Source organism: Bombus huntii, chromosome 2, assembly GCF_024542735.1.
Source record: "Bombus huntii isolate Logan2020A chromosome 2, iyBomHunt1.1, whole genome shotgun sequence".
Classification (NCBI taxonomy): Eukaryota; Metazoa; Arthropoda; class Insecta; order Hymenoptera; family Apidae; genus Bombus; species Bombus huntii.
The window spans coordinates 10710439-10728986 of record NC_066239.1 but is presented as its reverse complement, the minus strand read 5'-3'; the positions used below and the strand labels follow the sequence as shown (position 1 = coordinate 10728986).

At 31.4% G+C, this 18548-nt stretch overlaps 3 protein-coding genes across 6 annotated transcripts; 2 read left to right on the top strand and 1 right to left on the bottom strand.

Moving 5' to 3' along the window:
- Positions 1-7771: 7771 nt before the first annotated feature.
- On the top strand, positions 7772-9723 carry LOC126876452 (thioredoxin-2). Its single transcript, XM_050639311.1, has 4 exons — positions 7772-8060; positions 8972-9088; positions 9158-9271; positions 9353-9723. Exons 1-4 carry the CDS (start codon positions 8037-8039, stop codon positions 9413-9415), a joined length of 318 nt encoding a protein of 105 aa, XP_050495268.1. The 5' UTR covers positions 7772-8036; the 3' UTR covers positions 9416-9723.
- On the bottom strand, positions 9687-15531 carry LOC126876210 (DNA-directed RNA polymerase I subunit RPA1). Of its 3 annotated transcripts, none has more exons than XM_050639089.1 (6): positions 15393-15531; positions 15074-15290; positions 10603-14966; positions 10370-10525; positions 9977-10280; positions 9687-9901 (listed from the first exon to the last, which is right to left on the bottom strand). In XM_050639089.1, the coding sequence occupies exons 2-6, from the start codon at positions 15255-15257 to the stop codon at positions 9768-9770; spliced, it is 5142 nt and encodes a 1713-aa protein (XP_050495046.1). In that variant the 5' UTR covers positions 15258-15290; positions 15393-15531; the 3' UTR covers positions 9687-9767. The 3 variants fall into 3 exon arrangements, with proteins under 3 accessions (XP_050495046.1, XP_050495053.1, XP_050495039.1); XM_050639096.1 differs by having other exon boundaries at positions 15352-15523; XM_050639082.1 differs by having other exon boundaries at positions 15074-15523.
- Positions 15532-15554: 23 nt separating this feature from the next.
- On the top strand, positions 15555-18480 carry LOC126876348 (protein SHQ1 homolog). Of its 2 annotated transcripts, XM_050639192.1 has the most exons (8): positions 15557-16130; positions 16191-16575; positions 16665-17069; positions 17146-17269; positions 17362-17525; positions 17591-17745; positions 17844-17891; positions 18225-18480. In XM_050639192.1, exons 1-8 carry the CDS (start codon positions 15988-15990, stop codon positions 18382-18384), a joined length of 1584 nt encoding a protein of 527 aa, XP_050495149.1. In that variant the 5' UTR covers positions 15557-15987; the 3' UTR covers positions 18385-18480. The 2 variants fall into 2 exon arrangements, with proteins under 2 accessions (XP_050495159.1, XP_050495149.1); XM_050639202.1 differs by lacking the exon at positions 17844-17891 and having other exon boundaries at positions 15555-16130.
- Positions 18481-18548: the final 68 nt, after the last annotated feature.

Sequence of the window (18548 nt, the reverse complement as noted above, 5' to 3'; positions counted from 1 at the left end):
TGAAGTTAAAAAACGTTCCCCCATAAAGCCATCATGGATCGTGGTCACTGGAAATTGCTGAAAAATTCAAGCTGACGGCAGTGGGTCCAAAGAAAGGGTAGTAAAAGTTTGAAAGAGATATTACGAGCCATTGGAAAAGTTTCTGACTTTTTAAAAAGATCTATACGCAACCGTACGTTCTTACATTTGTTTAGAGAAATTTATTCAAATGTATGATAAAAAAAATGCGCAGATACGGTAGAATGGCTCTATCGTATTCTGTTTGTGAATATGTATCTATAGATATTCATGATTATCATTACACATGTCCTTTTTTAAATATCCGACTAATATTTTCCAAGCAAAATATATCAACAAACTTCACCGATCAGAATGTTTCAATAAAATCCCATTAGTCGATCAATTTTCGACTATTTTATCGCGAAATAAAAATCTAATCTATCAGGACTGTGAGAACATCGAAACCACCATAGGTTTGGTAATTGAACTTTGTAACATATCAACATTTAATGGAAACTTGCTCGGACATAAAAATACAAATTTCTAATTCCCTAAAATTCTCTACTTTCTACTCGCTATTCCAATTGAAGCAAACTATAAGCTTTTTTTTATTATTATTATTTAATTTGTACTTTAGAGTTTGTCCAGCTGGACATTCGGTAAATAAACTGCAAGCTGAGCCAATAATAATTTGTCTTTTGTCTCAACACGACTCACCACGCTCGTGCAAATTTTGTAGCTCAAAAAAAAAAAAAAATTAATTTGCGTTCAACGTGGAAGCGAACGATGTCTCTACGCTAAACAAAGTGAAGTGGTCCGATTGCAGTTAGTTCGTTCCGAATCGGTGAAGATTTAAGCGAGCAGTTAAACGTAAACGGACACGACAGCTACCGCAATTTCATTCTTCGTGGAGAGAGGGCTGTCCTGTGTCCATTTGACCCGGTGCAGCATTTCCTTCTTTTTTCTCCCTCTGTCTGTTGGTGAAACGCAGTCCGCGTCCTTTTGTCTAAAGCATTCGAGCGTGGTGCCTCGTGAAGGATAGAAAAAAGAAGAACCGTCTCTCCGGGCCAACAAAAGCGCCAAGGGCAAGAAAAAAAGGGAAATTTATGTATGTAGCGTGGCGCAAGCACAGCGCCATCTGCGTGGAATTTCCTCCGGTCCGTCAGTTTTTCAGTTTTTCCGAAAGATATGGGTCAACCGGACAGTTGCGAGAAACCGTCGCCCTTTTTCGGTCTCCGGTCTACCTAAGTTCGCCTAATGATCCCCGATTTCTCGGTGAGTTAAGGGCCCAGGCTCCTTCAAAGCTCGCCGAAATCTCGCTTCTGCCGCGAATTTTTCCATTAATGCGGTTATCCATGTTCTATAGCTCCACGATCTCTGCTCGCCTGCTCTCGTACTACGAATTTTCATGTGGCGTTACGTCTGTCTTATAATTTCAACTTGTTGACAAATGTTCTTGACAACTGTTGCATATGGTCGGTCATAGGATAACGTACACTCCTTCAATTCGTACATAGTTTTTTTTCATAATTTCAACATCTCCAAGGATACTCGAACAAGTAATTGTACGTACAGTTAGAGAACTCTGTATACTCTTCTTAAGGGGGTGTCCTGCATTAGAATGTTCTAAAACAGCGTTTTTTTTAGAAGTGAAAGAAAGAAATGAAGTTATTGAATTCTGAAGTATGGTTTTATATATATTTAACGAATACAAAAAAATTTTTTTAAAGTAAAAAAAAATAATAGATTTCCAAGCCTGTTTCATGGGCTGTGGTCTTCAATCGGCGGGAAAGATCCACCTCGTAATTCTTGACTGAAACAAAAAACCAAAAAAAGATTAAATTATTATATATCTTTCTTCTGGGTGAACTAAACAAAGGCAGGAAAAAGTTTATTTAAATAATTGTTATAGCATCTTAGTTCATTTTTTTAAAAACATTTTTTTTTAAACCCGCCAAAATTTTTTGATTGAAAACTGCAGCCCATGAAAGAAGCTTAGAAATCTGTTATAATTTTCTTTTTACTTAAAAAAAAATCTTTTTGTATTCGTTAAATATATATAAAACCATACCTCAAAATTCAATAACTTCATTTCTTTCTTTCCCTTCTGAAAAAAATCACAAAAAAATTTTGTTTTGGAACATTCTAATTGAGAACATCCCCTTAAATTTGTACGTATTATCACGCATGATTTTTACACGTTGTTTATTTACAGACCTTCCGCGAACTTTGATGTGATACAGTAATGAACCGAACGATAACAAAGAGACGCCAACTTCGACAATTTCGTAACATCAAATTTGTTTATTAATTGGACGTACAATTATATTTTTATATTAATATCTCTTGAATCGATGAAGATCAATGGCTAAAATGATCAACTATGGCGAGATCAATTTACGCTTGTAAGAAGCAATGAATAAAATTCATAGTTGAAAGAAGGTTCGCTTAAGGTGGTAAACACGCATCTTCTGTACAACATTGGCAACTTTGCCGGACGATTAAAATTTCTCAAGGGAAAGAGACGTAAACCGTAGGGCTCGATTGTTGTCCGACACATGGAAAATTTGCGTGAAAAGACATTCGACGATTTTATAAAAATGTTCGCTGGACAGTAGAGGGAAGGGAGGAAAGATGGAAAAAGAAAGAAACAGTTAGTCCTTAAAACGGCGATGGAACATTTATCTCGAGTGTCACTTCACCCAACTTTCACCGGCACAATGTCACTCCGTTCTCTGGTTGCTAGCTCGCCCTTTTTCCGCCCGTTCTTGTCCACGTCGAAGGGTGTCCTCGAAAATCGTCGTAATGGAGCTTCATTCAAGCGACGTAGCAACGTCGTTTGCATTTCTTCCGATTTATCTTCGTCGTCGTTGGTAACGCTGTTCAACGGCAAGGCACTTGTGTCCCTTTTGTCATAATAGATCCGCGACGATGCTACCAAGGATCAACATGATCACCAACTGTCTACTCTTTGGATGAGCCTACAAGAACGATATTATGTCGAATTCTTCCATAAGATACAACCTGAAAGGTGTTCTTTAGATGGTTCTCATTCTGCAAGCTTCTACTTGCTACGATCACGTTTGTACGAAATATTTTTCTGCCTCTATTAAATGATATTTCTGTTGTTATTTCTGTATTCGGAGGTAGGATCACAATATCTATTATTTTATTCTTTGGATAAAACTATCACACCGTTCTGAGCCGAAAAACCTTCATTGCACTTTCTTACACGGACTAGGGATAAAAACAAAAGAACATCTTCAATCTATCGATTAAATCTATCGATTGTATCTAGAACTATCTTCTAGTTACTATTCATTGTAACTAGCGCATCTGCATATGGATGGCGAGCGTGAACTCACGTTGTTATTTTCAACAATTTCATATTTTGATTGGAAATTTAATAAATAACAAATTCTATTATCTATTTTATAGATATTTTTTAATATCTTGATATGTAAAAACTTGACATTTCGAGCAAATAATCGAGTAATTCCGCGTGAAAGCGAGTAATATTTCTGCGTTGAACGAGCTTTGTCTCTGTTGAAAGAATTAAATTAATTTTAAAGAAATGGCAAAGATACAAAATCCCAACGTCTTTGGTTTTACGTTATTTTTTATAATACAGAATAAATTAATATTATTAAATTGATATTTTTTATATGGTAGGAAATTTCAAAAACTACATTGCGCATTAGAGAAATCTTAGATTATAAAAGTAATAGATGGACCTTAGAATGGATTTGAGCTAAGAACGGAATATTTCAATCAGCCGGTCACGTTTGTCGCTTTCAGTTATCTTCATCGGCGTTCTCCAAAAAGAGTTGCGTTTTACTAAACCGGCAATCTCTGTCATTCTGCATGGAACGAATTTTCTAACGCGTAACTAACGCGAAACCAGCTTGCTGCTGGTCGCTATACAGAGGCTTAACAATGCCATCTTGGTCATCTCTTCATGAACGTCGATCGATATATCATTGCAAAGTGGCCGCGAAGGGTCCCGTATTTTACAAAATATCAAAGACTCCGCAGGGAAATTGAAAAGCTGAATAAAAATGTATCGACTAGCATTCAATCGAGGACAAGATTTTCGAATGTTAAACATGTCGTGACTCGGAAAAAGTGAGAAAAGTGATTTTCACTGATGAAGATATCTAAACGAATACTCCAAATTACATATTATATGTTAGAAATGTCCAAATTGGACAAATCGTGGGTGAAAAGAATTAAATAAAAAAAAATATTAGATAATATACATATTACATATTATTAAAAATACTAATGTTTTATATTAAAGAGATATTGGTGGTTATAAGTTTTATACGTATAATTTAATTTAATTTCTCCTTCATCTATATCTATAATATAACTTACTCTTAAATGTTTAAACTTAATTATCACATGTAATATCGTATAAAATAAGGGAAATACTTATACAGTGTCATCATCTAACAATGAAGCCTAGAACTAAAAACATCGTTAGTGATTTTAATCTTTGCGCGTAAGTCGCACGTTCTGTAATACCGATCGTTCATAGATAACGATGTTATCCACGAACGGCAAATTGTATTTTCTATTTCTCCAGTTTTCAATCTACCTTATCCTTAATTAACGGTCGATGTCTATTCTACCCTGAATCAGTAATATCAGCGACGAAATATAGACTGGTTCTGTACTTCGTCTGTGGTAATATCAGAAATAACGTTGAAATGGTAAGAGGTCTCTGGAGTCCCTAAAACACAGGGCAAAATATACATAAGTTCTGTCAAAACCATAATAAATATTACATTAAGCATATTTTACCAATGACGAGGTACGGAAAGTTCTGTAGTTCTTCGTTAATTATTTTTCTTTCTTTGTGATATACATTTACGGATATTTAAATCAACATTATAGTAATATGCAGTCGCATTAAATGAATAATAAATTGTTAAAATAAAGTTTACTACTCATCAAGTACAAATATGAAATTACACTGTGTAACATATTAAATCATACCCAAATATTGTTCCTGTTTCAATAATATGTTATCTATATACAAAAACAATAATTCTTATCACACAGTCATTTCACGAATAATCTATTCCTTATCTTCAGAATACTTATATAATGCTTCATTGATATCTCCATACTATAATTATTCAAAATGTGAATTTCAAAACATGACGTAATAAATTTTGCTACCAACTTCAACATTATGATAGATAATAACAAAATTGCGTTTTTAAGTTAAATATGCTATTGTTCGCAATGATACGTACTATAAGTCTGCAGAATTTGCTATAGGATTATATAATAAAAATGTTTAATCAATACGGGGAAATTCCAATAATAGTTTCATCAGTCGTGATCAGTTACTTCGTTGATTTATCACTAAGTCTATAATGCTTTATCATTGTCTTAATATATAATTTATCATGGCTTAAAATTACTCTCAATTTGAGAATGCTTGTCTACTTTGTCAATTTCTTTACATTCGAATTGCCCGTACCCAATTTGTTAACGCACTATACTTACATATCCATAGTTGAAAATCATTTGTACACATACATATACATTACTCAGCCAAATAATTTGTAAAAGTGGATACGATGAAATTGTTTGTGGAAAAATAAAAAAAAAATAGAATAAATTTTTTTCATTCTCAGCTCAGTTTTTGAGAAAATCAAGTTTGAAAATTTATCAAGTATACTTGAACATAGCTACTTCCGAACTGGGTAGGACTAAATAATCGACAGGAAATCATTCTATATGTAAAAGTAAGTCGAAAATGTAGAATAAAATTTTTTCGTTTAAAATTTCATTTTCAAGAAAATAGAGTTCGGACATATTTAGTTAGGAATTGGCCTAATAAGTACATGCGTATGATAAATTTTCAAATTTATTTTTCTCGGAAACAAAGCGTCTTATGAAAAATTTTATTGTACATTTTCGATTTACTTTTACGCGTAGAATGATTTCCTGTTGATTATTTAGTCCTATCTATTCCGGAATGAACTATGTTCAAATATACTTGATAAAATTTTATGTTCAATTTTCTCGAAAACTAAGTCAATCTTGGATGTTGTGGATTGAAAATAAAATTGAATTCTTCTTAAAATGTAACATTTGTTCTTACATGAAACAACTTATATAAATAAGTCTTTAAGTAAATTTTAAATATCTAATGAATTCTATTATGGTCATATTTATTTAATTGCCATATTACTTTAAAATAGATTGCAATGAATGTAACTCTGTTATAAATAAAAATTCTGTGCAAGCGTATGAGATGATTTAGTTTAGCAAAAAAATTAGTAATATATTGGAGCATTACATATATATGTGTGTATGTTTACTACTTTTTTGCATCGCACGTCAAATCGTTATTGCGTAATAAATATTATGTTACTACATCGATATAATTATTTGCGTTACGAATGAGTAATAAATCCATTTGAAACGTAATACAAAGTATCAGGTGTAATATTATCGTAGGTACGTATGATATGATAATATAGGCACAGATATGAAAAGTTAATAATTCACTTGAAACTCTTGAAAGCATCACCTTTAACAAGAAAACCGCGTGATGTCATTACAATGTGTATATTATATATGTGTGTGTGTGTGTGTGTGTGTGTGTGTGTGTGTGTGTGTGTGTGTGCGCGCGCGCGCGCGCGCGCGTGTGTGTGCGTGTGTGTGTCTGTAAATGACTTTTATGATCCAAATTATTCTATGTATATTGATTACGTATACATATCATACCTAATCACTTCTTAAAATATAATACCTAATTGTAACGATTTAAGATTTATCAACATTTATTCTAATTCTTATTAAACGTATTTAGTATCAATCTAGGGAAATAGTAGAAACTAGCGTTAGCGTATTAATTGATTTCTTTGAGAGGATTGACCTACATATTCCGTGTTATTTTGTAACCAAGGTTATTTGGTCACAAAATCATTACCGAGAACCACCACCTCAACTACTATCGGAACTACTATCATCTTTTCATAGATTTTCTATTTTATCTGATAAAATAATGACAGTGCATACAAAAATATACATGCATTCGTCCTTATTTTTATGTAAAATTAAGTATTAATTGCATAAAAGTTGTTCTATAATGCAATGTCAAAATATGTATAAACCGTAATATCTTATCGTTGATTAAAAAAAAGGCAAAAGATATTGAATGGTACGAATTGCGTCGCAACAGAACTGAACAGTGGAGGTATACCAAAGATCGAAGATAGTGCAAATTCAATTATTGCACCGTATTTCGTGTTAACGTAACGTTTAGTATTAATATAATGAATTGTAATATGTGCAATTTGTTCGATTATCCTTCAAAATTGCGTACACTTCCTCACTATGATATAAACCATTACTGGGAAGTACAGTATGATCTATCTAGACATTCGGAAATGTTCGTGGACAGGGCCGGATGGAAGATTTTTAAGGCCTGGAAATATTGACCCAACGAAGGCTGGCTTTATGGAAAAATATGAGAGTGGATTAAAATGATATAAATTTACATAAATATGAAATTACATTTATATTCTGATGGGTTATGTTTAAAATTTTTTAAAAGACAGTATGCATGTTTAGAAAATAGTTATTTCTTTTAACTTTCCATAAGATAAACAAGTGAATTATTCGTTATAGGCGTAAAATAAAATGTATTTTTATTGAATGGCAAGACTCGGTGCTATAGCCTTCTCTAGTTCCCCTCTTAATCCGCACCTGTTGGCGGATCTTTGGAGGTCTTTTGGAGTACAATACAGCCAGTACGCAACTTGTTTCGCCTTTCCTATACTTTACGTATGAGCGTGACACTAGACACTACTCTATGGGACCCAAGTCTGAAGGAGAGAGAAAGATAGAAGGAAAGTGAATGTAAAGGAAGAAAAGTGTGAGAGAGGGAGGAACAGAATTACTGAGGAGGATTCTGAATTCCGACCACAGCGCCCAGTCGTTGACGAACATCGAAACCGTTGGTTCTATACTACTTGTAGTCAAGCGTTAATTTCCTAGAAGAAACAAAAATGGTCGTCCAAGTTATGAATGCTGTAAGTAACTAGATACGTATATATTTGTGTGATTCGTTACATATGTAACTCGTATAATATGTATTAAATAATTTATAAATCAGACTTAAAAATACAAGAAACAAAAAATTAGTTGGTTAGGCTACAAATATAATTTATTCGCATTTCGCGTACTTTCTACGAAATCGATTAGCTTTGAAATAATCGATTCAAGCTTGCTTAATTCTACTTGGTAGCAAAGTTTCCATTATAATACAACGAAGAGGTTTCTGTAGGAAGCATGTCTGATGTAGTTGGAATCATCATTGGCACATCGAATCGTACCGGCGTTCGTTTATCTAGTAAGTTTGAGTGCCATGGAATTGATGTGGTGAACATTTTCGACCGTGACGTTCACGTTATATTACGTCAACTCCAAATAATTCCAATTGCGACATCAATGTAGTTCGTAGCATTGGCGTGATTCGTTGTATCGAAGCATGCAATTCAAACATGCTTCCATGATAGATGAGTTTTATGGGCGGGACAATCTAACTCGATGATGATCTATTTATTGATTTTAAATCATATAATTGATAAAGATACTTCAAATAGAATTGTACCCAAAAACGATTTTTATATTTTTTCTTTTTTATTAAATTTTATTTTTTTTAAAGTATAATTTTTTAAGTTTAGAAAAATTATTAACTAAAGGAAATATTCTTCGTACTTCAAATAATGTTATTGATATATAATTCTAATTTTCATTAAAAATATCTACATGCACTATATTTAATTTGCTGATAGGCATGTGATAACTATAGCTAGCTAGCTAGCCAGAACCAGGTATCTATTTAGGACAAATATAAAGCTAATATAATAGTATTGAACAATTACAGTAGGGTAATTTATTACAGTTAACAGTATAATGTATTTGTATGTTATCTTTGCAGGCTGATCTAAAAAGCCAGCTTGAGAAAGCTGGAGATAATTTAGTTGTAGTTGATTTCTTTGCTACATGGTGTGGGCCTTGCAAGATGATTGCGCCCAGATTGGAGGAGTTATCAAAGGTTAGATAATTTACCTTACATAAAAAGATTTCTGTTAAATAATTCTTACAAAATATTTTTCTGTAATAGGAAATGGAAAATGTTATCTTCTTGAAAGTTGATGTAGATGAATGTGAAGACATTGCTAGTGAATATGAAATTAGCAGTATGCCTACCTTTGTTTTCATCAAAAATAGTAAAGTGGTATGTACTGTTTTAAGTTAATATCTATTTCATATAAGAATACAGTTAAGAATTCATAATATAATGTATAATATGTTTTAGCTGGAAACCTTCTCAGGTGCTAATTACGACAAACTTAAAAGCATGATTCAGAAGCATAAGTGAATAAATAATTTTAATGGCAGAAGTATTTTTTAACAGAATTGTCTATTGGTTATCATTAATCAATAAAGGTAACTAGCAAAAATCTCATAATCAGTAAAAATGAAGTTATACTTGCAAAATGTAAGGGATATAATTTTTTGTTAATACATTGTCAGTTTTATTATACATATTTTGTTGCAAAATAAAATGTAATCAGCTTATAAAAAAATATACGTCCAATGTAATTGTTTCTTATGCTATTGTCTGATAATGTAAAAAATAATTTTCAAAATTTGGCATAAAATATTAAATTTATTTACACAACTGCATGTATCTAGTAATTTATTCTTGACATTAACCCTATTCACATTTGTTATCCACCTACTGACAAGGTAGTTTCTGGTTGTTTCTGTATTTTTACCAATAACGAACATGACCCAGTACCAGATTTACAAGGTTGACCTAACATTAATCGACTAGAGGGCGATACTAAATTATCTCGTTTTCCTGTAAATAAAAGATATAATTAACACCGAATTTTCCAATGAATAAATAATTCCGTCACTTTCTCTGTTCTCTTACCTTCTAAAGTCGCATTTTTCAAAAAATTAAGGGAACTTTCAAAACTCATTTGTTGCAATGGAGATGCTGAACCTTCCATTCCTTTACGACTAAGAGGTTGAAATCTACCATCAAAAGTCATGTAATCCGCAATTAAAGATAGATGTCTAGAATCAACTGTGATTCCATACATCTTAAATACATCTCTCACTTCTTTTATAATAACTCTGTTAGCAGCTTCAATACCATATGTTTGAGAAATACCATAAATGTCATTGGAATATAATTTGTTTAAATTTAGAGATTTATCATATTTGAACATTTCCTATATTACAAAAAAATTGCGAATAAATAATAAAATGCAAAATTGTGATCATATACACATATGCATTACAATACAAAACCTTTACTTACTACTATGTTGATACCATCAGTTTTAAGAATTGTCTCTCCATTATTATTTTGAAATGTAAAAGCACGTTTTACGTGAGGTACCTCCCATAAAACAACTCTATTTGCAACATTTCTAGTTATCGTTGGTAAATCCAATTTTAACATTTTAAGAGGTAACTGCAGAAGAAGATTGTAATCATCAGTTAATTCTTTTTATGAAGAAGAAAATTTGTAACTCTTACTATGACACTTACCCAAAATGTTAATTTACACCATGTGAATTTATCCTCATCATAATCATATTCTATTACATGAGTATACATATTTTTAATATCCCTCTTTCTCTGTGCACTGTAAGTTTCATTTACAACATAGTCTGGTTTCTCATGTTCTGTGTCATAATCATCATCGTCTTCATCTTGTGGTTGGTCATTAGTTTTCAATTTTTCATTTTCATGCTCTACAACAATATCATCTTCTCTTTCATTTATATCTTCTATTTCTTCTTCTTCTTCTGGATCCTCATATTCTTGATTTTCTCTATGACGCGAAATTGATCGTAGTAAAGTTGCATCTGCATCCTCTGCTGCTGCTTCTTCATCTGAAGATTCGTGCATTTCTCCTAAATTTGCGTGTTTCAATGCAGATTCTGCTCCTTCATCAGGTTCTGCTTGATCTAATAAAGCATCATCCTCATACATAGATTTCTTTTCCTCTTCAACATATACTAAAGCACCTGTTACTTTAGCAATCTTTTTAATTTCTTTAAACATTTCCTTAAAAAATACTTCTTCAGTTTTTTTCAATACCTCATGTGGTTGAACACAAAATTCCGATTTATAACATTTATGTGGAAGATAATTAATAGTCATAGTATACACTAATTGTCTATTTGGCAATTGCTCCATTTTTCTACTTACATTAATATTGTCTAAAACATTGGATAAAATGCATTTTGTTAATTGCAACCTTAATTTATTTGAGCGTTTTGTTACATTCTTTAAGTCCTTCCGGAATGGTATCTCCATGCTAGGCGTTTTAATATTTTTTGATGCCATCATAAGTATTTCACGTAATCTGGGTATACCCAAAGTAACGTTCATTTCTCCACGACCAGCGAAGTGGAAGGTATTTAAAGTCATCTGAGTTGATGGCTCCCCTATTGATTGTGCTGCTAATAAACCTACTGGTTCACCAGGCGGGCAAACAATTTTCATTACCTTCACAGACAAGAGGTCTCTTAAATCTTTCTTTTTTATAATCAAATTGTTAGATTTACTGGCTATATATTCGTCCATTAAATTTTCTAATCGTTCAGAAAATACACCAAAATCTATATCTTGTCTATATTTTGACATTATTGGATCAGGACATCTTGTACATTCGGCATAAATCCATTTTTTATCTTCTTCACTAGTCCTTAACCACTTTCTCATCAATGACAGAGATGCTTTGCTTCTCCCATTATTTTCATTAATTTCCTTATATTTCGATTTCTTAATATTCATATCTTCCCTTGAAAACCTTGTAAATGGACTAATTCTTCTCTTCTGTAATGCACTTCCGTTTTTACTTTCCCATTTTTTAATTTTTCTCACTACTTTTAAAATTTTATCTGTATCTGAGTCCATTTTTAAATTCTTTACTATTTCTTCATTGAGAATCGCATTTTTATTGTCTATTAAGAAACTTAATTGTTCCTTCCTCAAAAATTGTGAACCTGGTATATCAAGCCCATCTTCGCCATAATAAATTTGCACCATACTACCGTCTGAGTCTCGTACTGTTGAATCATAATTAATACTTAATCCTTCAAGATGTTTAATAAGACATCTTTGTAAATAACCTGATCTACTAGTTTTTACAGCAGTATCAATGAGACCTTCACGGCCAGCCATACAGTGAAAAAAGAATTCTTGAGGTTTGATCCCTGTCATAAATCTACCATCGATAAAACCACCAGCTCTTGGTGTAGGGTCATATGCAGGGAAACTTGGAAGGCTTTTCCCACTGATCATTAAAGGTGGCCTTTTTCCTTCCAACTCAATCTGTCCAAGTAAGCAAGATATCTGCATAGTATTTACGGTAGAACCTTTTGCACCGGATTGAACCATCAATTGTAGATTATTATCTGGAAATTTTTTCAAAAGACCAGCTGGTAAACAAACTTTATTTATATCATTAGTATAGACATCTAATGCGCTTTTATATTTTCGATCGATTTGAGCACGGAATTTAGGATCACTCCAATAAGATTCTTCAATTTTAGATGTAACAATATCCATAGGTATATCATCAGGTAATTCTAACACTGATCTCTGTATATTTTCTCCAATTTTTCTACAGTTAGAAATAATTTCTTTCCGTTTCTTATCTGCTTTATTTAATAATAAAATATCTTCAATACCAAGAGTAAATCCATTTCTTTGTAAAGCAGCTTGAAATAATTTACCAAAGGCACTTAATAACTTTGTAGAGCATATTCCCCCATATAGTTCGAAAATACAATGTACAAGACCAAATGGAGTTGCACCATAATGTGTCTTATCAAGTACACCACATAATAATTCTCCATTTCGTATTATTACTTCGGCTTCTGACATTGTTTTAGGATCTAAAAATTCAGTACCACATTTCCACCGCCGTGCTTTTTCAACTTGCCATTCTTTTACACTGATCTTGGCATTTGCTGTCAAATTGATACGTGCTTGTTTTGGTGGAATAATATTAATGATAACAGTGGATACAATTTGTTTACCAGACCATAAGGGTACTGGTTTTATAATACTGGGAGGAAGAAGAATTATATTATCTTGTATTGTAGATAAAGCAGCATAAACTAGTTGCATATAGTCTTCACGTGGAAAGAATGTCCCTCTTACTGTTAATCGCACACCGGAAACCATATGATCTTGAATGAGACCACTTAAAGGAGTACCATCTTTAGGTACAAGATATTGATTAGATACATTGGCTATATTGTAGCCTTCACTTCTAGCTAGTTCATTTTGGGGATAATGAGCATTCATCTCATCACCATCAAAGTCTGAATTATAGGCTTTACAATTAGCATAATGCAAACGTAATGTTTTTTCTCCCTTTAAAATACGTGCTTTATGAGCCATTATACTAGGCTTATGCAAAGTTGGTTGACGATTTAACAGCAGAATGTCTCCATTTTGTAAATGCCTATGTATAATTTTAATGCCTTTAAAAAATTTGTTTGCTTTATCACTTGTTGTTAGAAGACGTTTTGCAATGGCTTCTCTTTGAACAGCATTTGTGTTAGAAATGCGTTGTATATTTCCATCCTCGTGTTCAACCATTACTGCACCAGGATGAATATTAGGACCGTTTAAAACTAATTGTCTTAACTGTACAACATTCCAAGGTGTAACTGGTGTTGGATATGTTAATTTCATTGCAAAAGCTTCAGGAATACCAATTTCATCTATGTTCAAATTAGGATCTGGAGTAATAACAGAACGAGCAGCAAAATTAACTCTTTTACCCATCATATGCATTCTAATAATTCCTTCCTTTTTCTCTATAACTTGCTTTAAACCCTGGCAATTTGCAGAATCTGCAGTTCTATTCATATCACGATCCATTAAATGATCCACATTTATTTGCAGATTTTGCCAAGCATTGTGTAATTTTTCAACTGCTGTATTACCTTTTATTTGTTCAAAAACAAGTTTTCCCTCTTCTGTTAGTTGATTTGTATCACCATCTTGAATTGTTTGAATGATATTTCGAAGTACAAGACAATCTTGGATGATACTCTTGTAAACTTGAGATTGTGGATGTTCTATCATTTGTCCATTGACAAAATTAACTGGCCTAACTATAGGTGGTAAAACTGGTATTACTTCAAAGAAGAATATATCAGTTGGATATTCAATATCTACCATTCCAAAGCAAGGTATAAGTACTTTTAAGAAATCTCTCTCATTTTGCCAAAGCTTTCTGAGGTAATCTTTAGATTGATCTGGCATTATCATAACTGACTCTAATTTATGTATTACTCCACGTGATTTTACTGTCCGAGGAGTATTAGGTGTTTCAGACATTTTAGTGGTCATAATTTTATTTTTTAGTGTTGTAATTTTTGGTATAGGTTCTTGACAATTTACACAGATTTTCAATGATGCATACTGCTTTATAACATTTTCAACATATGCGTGCCACTGCATATTAATATTTTTGGTATTTAGTTGAATTTCATCATATTGCACAATAGACTGATTAAGTCTTGGTCTATTGAGAAGATTTTCAGTATAATTATCAATTACATTTTGAACAGCTTGCACATCAACTTCATAAGGATTACCTGAACATGAAACAACAAACATTATTTCTTGTTCTAAACTTTCAAGCTCACTGAGATATCCTTTTTGAAGTAAGTTCAATTTTGCAGTAAGTAACAATTTTACATAAGATGGAATTTGTAAAGAGAAACAGTTTAGACATGCTAATTTGATTAACATAGATAATCGTCTATGAAACAGTGGATTTACTACTGGCATAGGCAATTCTATATGTCCAAAATGACCTGGACATTTGAATACATTGCATCCACATGTTCCACATGGATCCGAACTTTCTAAAAGAGGCCCTAGTTAATAAAAGAAATATGTATTAGTAAATTGTACCTTTACTTTCCCTAATTCGCATAAAAATATAAATAATACATATAATAATTTGCATTGTTTCATTTATTACCTAATGCTGGGTCATATAAACCTCCTTTTAATGGATGTCCCAAGATATTAAATGATAATGGTGTCCTTATTTTAGTAACACTTAAATTTCTTATGTCATTTGCAGTAAACATAGAAAACATTAAACATTTTGGATCTAGATGTTTTGGAGTTAGACGTGGAGTATGATACTTATGTTGTACCATTTTGACAAATGTTGCCTCGTAGCCTTTTTGTTTCTACAAAACAAGTGGATTGTTTTTAATAATTTTATCGATAATTTTTAAAAATTATTTATACCTTTTGTAGAATATTTTTTTGAGAAAAATGATGTAAGTAACCTTAATAAATCACTTATTTCTTATTAATATTAAATATTAACTGGATTAATAACAAACATTGTTTAGAAAATTTCATTCAACATGATAATAAATCATATAGGTTATGATACGTTAGTCACATGGCTGCTACCGCTATACCAGTATATATGTAGTAAAGTATGCGTTTGGTCGATCTTTGACCAACTAAAAATCGATAGTTACATCGATATATTTATCGTTAAACTATTATTGCAATAGCACAAGATTTCGTCTGAAACTAGGACGTCAATGAAATGGCAAGTGAATCGAACGAAAAGAATTTTAATCTTTGAAATGTAATTTATGGATACAAAGTTATTTGTAAGAGTTAGGAACATTTACAACCAGTATAGTAATGTTACAAATATAAGCTTTAAAGATTTGTCTTATATGGTATATAAATAACCATAGTGTATAATAGAGCATTTATTAATATATCATGTGTTTACTTCTATGTCTGTATTGATACTGCATGGTATTCGCTTATTATAATAATGTAATTTTGCAAAATTATTACATCTAATGAACGTGAGGAAAGAATCTTAAATAAAATACATTTTCGAAGTGCATTACAAAGATGTTAACTCCACGATTTGAAATAACTCAAACTGATACAGAAGTCGCAATAATCATTCATGCACCATATGCCAATATCAAAGACACGGAGGTTTATGTTGATGGAACAGATTTCAGATTTTATTCTACACCATATTATTTGAGGTAATGTAATGGTATTTAATAGTTATAAATATTATTTTAATAAAATTTCTCTATTTTTAGGTTAAGACTACCAGGTGAAATTGAAGAAAATGACTCATCATTTGGCTCATACGATTGTGAAAAAGGAGATTTCTCTTTAAGATTTTCAAAAGTAGTAAAAGGAGAATATTTTGAAAATTTGGATATGATAAGTACATTATTAGCTCCACCAAAAAAGAAGAATACAATTGTACCAAATATTGAGGTAATTGGAAATCCATCAGCAAATTCTGAAGATATTAATGATATACCGAATGAGCATGAATTTACACCAAATGATGAAAACACTAATGGAGATGAATGGTACATGCATCAGAACAATACTATAGAAACTGTACCTCTTTTGCCTGTATCTCCCAAATATGGTTTTGCGAATAAAATATCTGTAGCTTTAGCTGCTTTTGAGGTAAATGCATTAAAATATTTAATATATATATGTCCTACATCTATACAGCATCTAGTAGTGGCATATAACTTTTTCACTTTTAATTTTAGTCAGCATGGATTAAGGAAATAATAGATCTTCCAATGCCAGATACAATACCTCAATCTGAGAGAAGAAAATTGCGAGAGAAACGTGAAATTTCAGATTTTAACGAGGAACATTATTTGGCAGATCTTATGCAACCAGAATGCATAGAACCATATATCTCATTTTCTGCAGAATGGGACACTTTGAAAAAAGAAGATATTTCTTTCAATGAAACTCAAGTAGATTTATTAAAAGAACTCCCAAACAAAGAATATTTATTAAACAATGAAGAAACACATAAGTTACTTTTAGGTTTAATGGATATTTTATTTGGTTGTTGCTATAATCACAGAACAACATTAGGAGAAAATACAGTTGAAAGTAGTTGGACTATTAATAAATTAAGTTCCACTTTGTGTTGGTTTGATGTATGTAAAATGTTTACAGAAGTACCAATAGTTATTTTTATTATATTGTCTTATATATTGATAATAATATTTTTAGGAGTTTTCTGATGCGGAAGAAGTTGTAAAAGCTTGTTTTAGAAGATCAATATGTTATCCACTTTTTAGAAATTGGGATTTATCTAAAAAAGTTTTTGAAGACGTAAAGAAAGTAATTAAGTTAGGTAAGTAATGAACAAAGCACAGGTTTTTTAATTTACATTATTTCATTTAGTACATTATCTTTTATGCCTAATATTTTTTCATAAATTTTTAGGTAAAAAGTATATTATAAAACATTTTTGTGAAGTACATAGTTTGTTTAACAATTCGTGTGAACCGCGATATATATTAAATCAGTTGTATATAAAAGATTACCTGATCTGGTTACAACAGATTAATGAATCATTAATAGAATCATTGGAATCTCTCATCGCTAATGTAAGTATATAAATATTAAGGAGTAACTTTTTAGGGTTTATTAATGTATACTTATTTCTCTTAAGGTTCAACCTTCCAAAGATGATATGCAACTTGACTTAGCAGAGCTAGAGCAAGCAGCTTATTCTGTGCAAGAAGAAGATCTTATTATAGAAAATTCTGTTCATGAAATAGTGGATCAAATGGATGAATTAACAGTTAATGACAATGACAAAGATAAGTAAGTATAATGTACAAAATATTTCGTAACTTTTATAAAATTCTGGGATTCATTGAAGAATATTATATGTCTTTATGTTATATGATTTTATTTTAAAGGCCAAAGACTATATACTACATTAAAGACAAACATTCTTTAAAGTATTTGTAAGTATTTCAATAGAATTGCTTTGAATATATTCCTTAACAAAGCTTTCTCGTTTACCTCTTAATAAATGAAATAAATATTTGTACATATTCTATATATATTTTAATCTGAAATATACTAATATAATACACTAACTTTTAAAATGCACATTCCTTTGGTGAATTATATGAACATCAAATTGTAAACTTATCAGTAATAAAACTTATAGCAATAACAAATTGCCATTATATTTGCACATTACGCATGGATGAAATGCACAGTAAGGAAGATTTGTAAAACTTATTATTTCCTTCATTTTTTAGTAATGCACATGTAAATTATGTTTTATATAGGTTATCGAGTAGTTCGAGTTCAAGCGACAGCAGCGATACTGATTCTGAAAGCGATTCAGAAAGTAGCACTTCAAGTACCACTACAACAAGCAATAGTAATAGTTTGGACTCGGACGATGTAAGCGAACCAGAAGAAATTACAAATGAGTATACTTATTGATATATACTTAAATAACGAAATCTTTCTAAAAACAACGTTTTTGAAAGTTTTTTCTTATTTATAATATTATAAATAAAACTTCACGATTCTACCTTATGTGTTCATAAGAATATTTATACATACTTATATGTACACTACACGTGAAGCTGTTTTTAAGATGTAAA

Coding starts and splice junctions, on each gene's coding strand:
- LOC126876348 (XM_050639192.1), top strand. CDS start 15,988: ATGTTAACTCCACGATTTGAAATAACTCAAACTGATACAGAAGTCGCA. Junction 17,070..17,145: donor CCACTTTGTGTTGGTTTGAT/GTATGTAAAATG, acceptor TAATATTTTTAG/GAGTTTTCTGATGCGGAAGA. Junction 17,892..18,224: donor AAACATTCTTTAAAGTATTT/GTAAGTATTTCA, acceptor TGTTTTATATAG/GTTATCGAGTAGTTCGAGTT.
- LOC126876452 (XM_050639311.1), top strand. CDS start 8,037: ATGGTCGTCCAAGTTATGAATGCT. Junction 8,061..8,971: donor TCGTCCAAGTTATGAATGCT/GTAAGTAACTAG, acceptor TTATCTTTGCAG/GCTGATCTAAAAAGCCAGCT. Junction 9,272..9,352: donor TCATCAAAAATAGTAAAGTG/GTATGTACTGTT, acceptor AATATGTTTTAG/CTGGAAACCTTCTCAGGTGC.
- LOC126876210 (XM_050639089.1), bottom strand. CDS start 15,257: ATGGTACAACATAAGTATCATACTCCACGTCTAACTCCAAAACATCTA. Junction 10,281..10,369: donor CTGATGGTATCAACATAGTA/GTAAGTAAAGGT, acceptor TTTGTAATATAG/GAAATGTTCAAATATGATAA. Junction 9,902..9,976: donor GAAAAATGCGACTTTAGAAG/GTAAGAGAACAG, acceptor TTTTATTTACAG/GAAAACGAGATAATTTAGTA.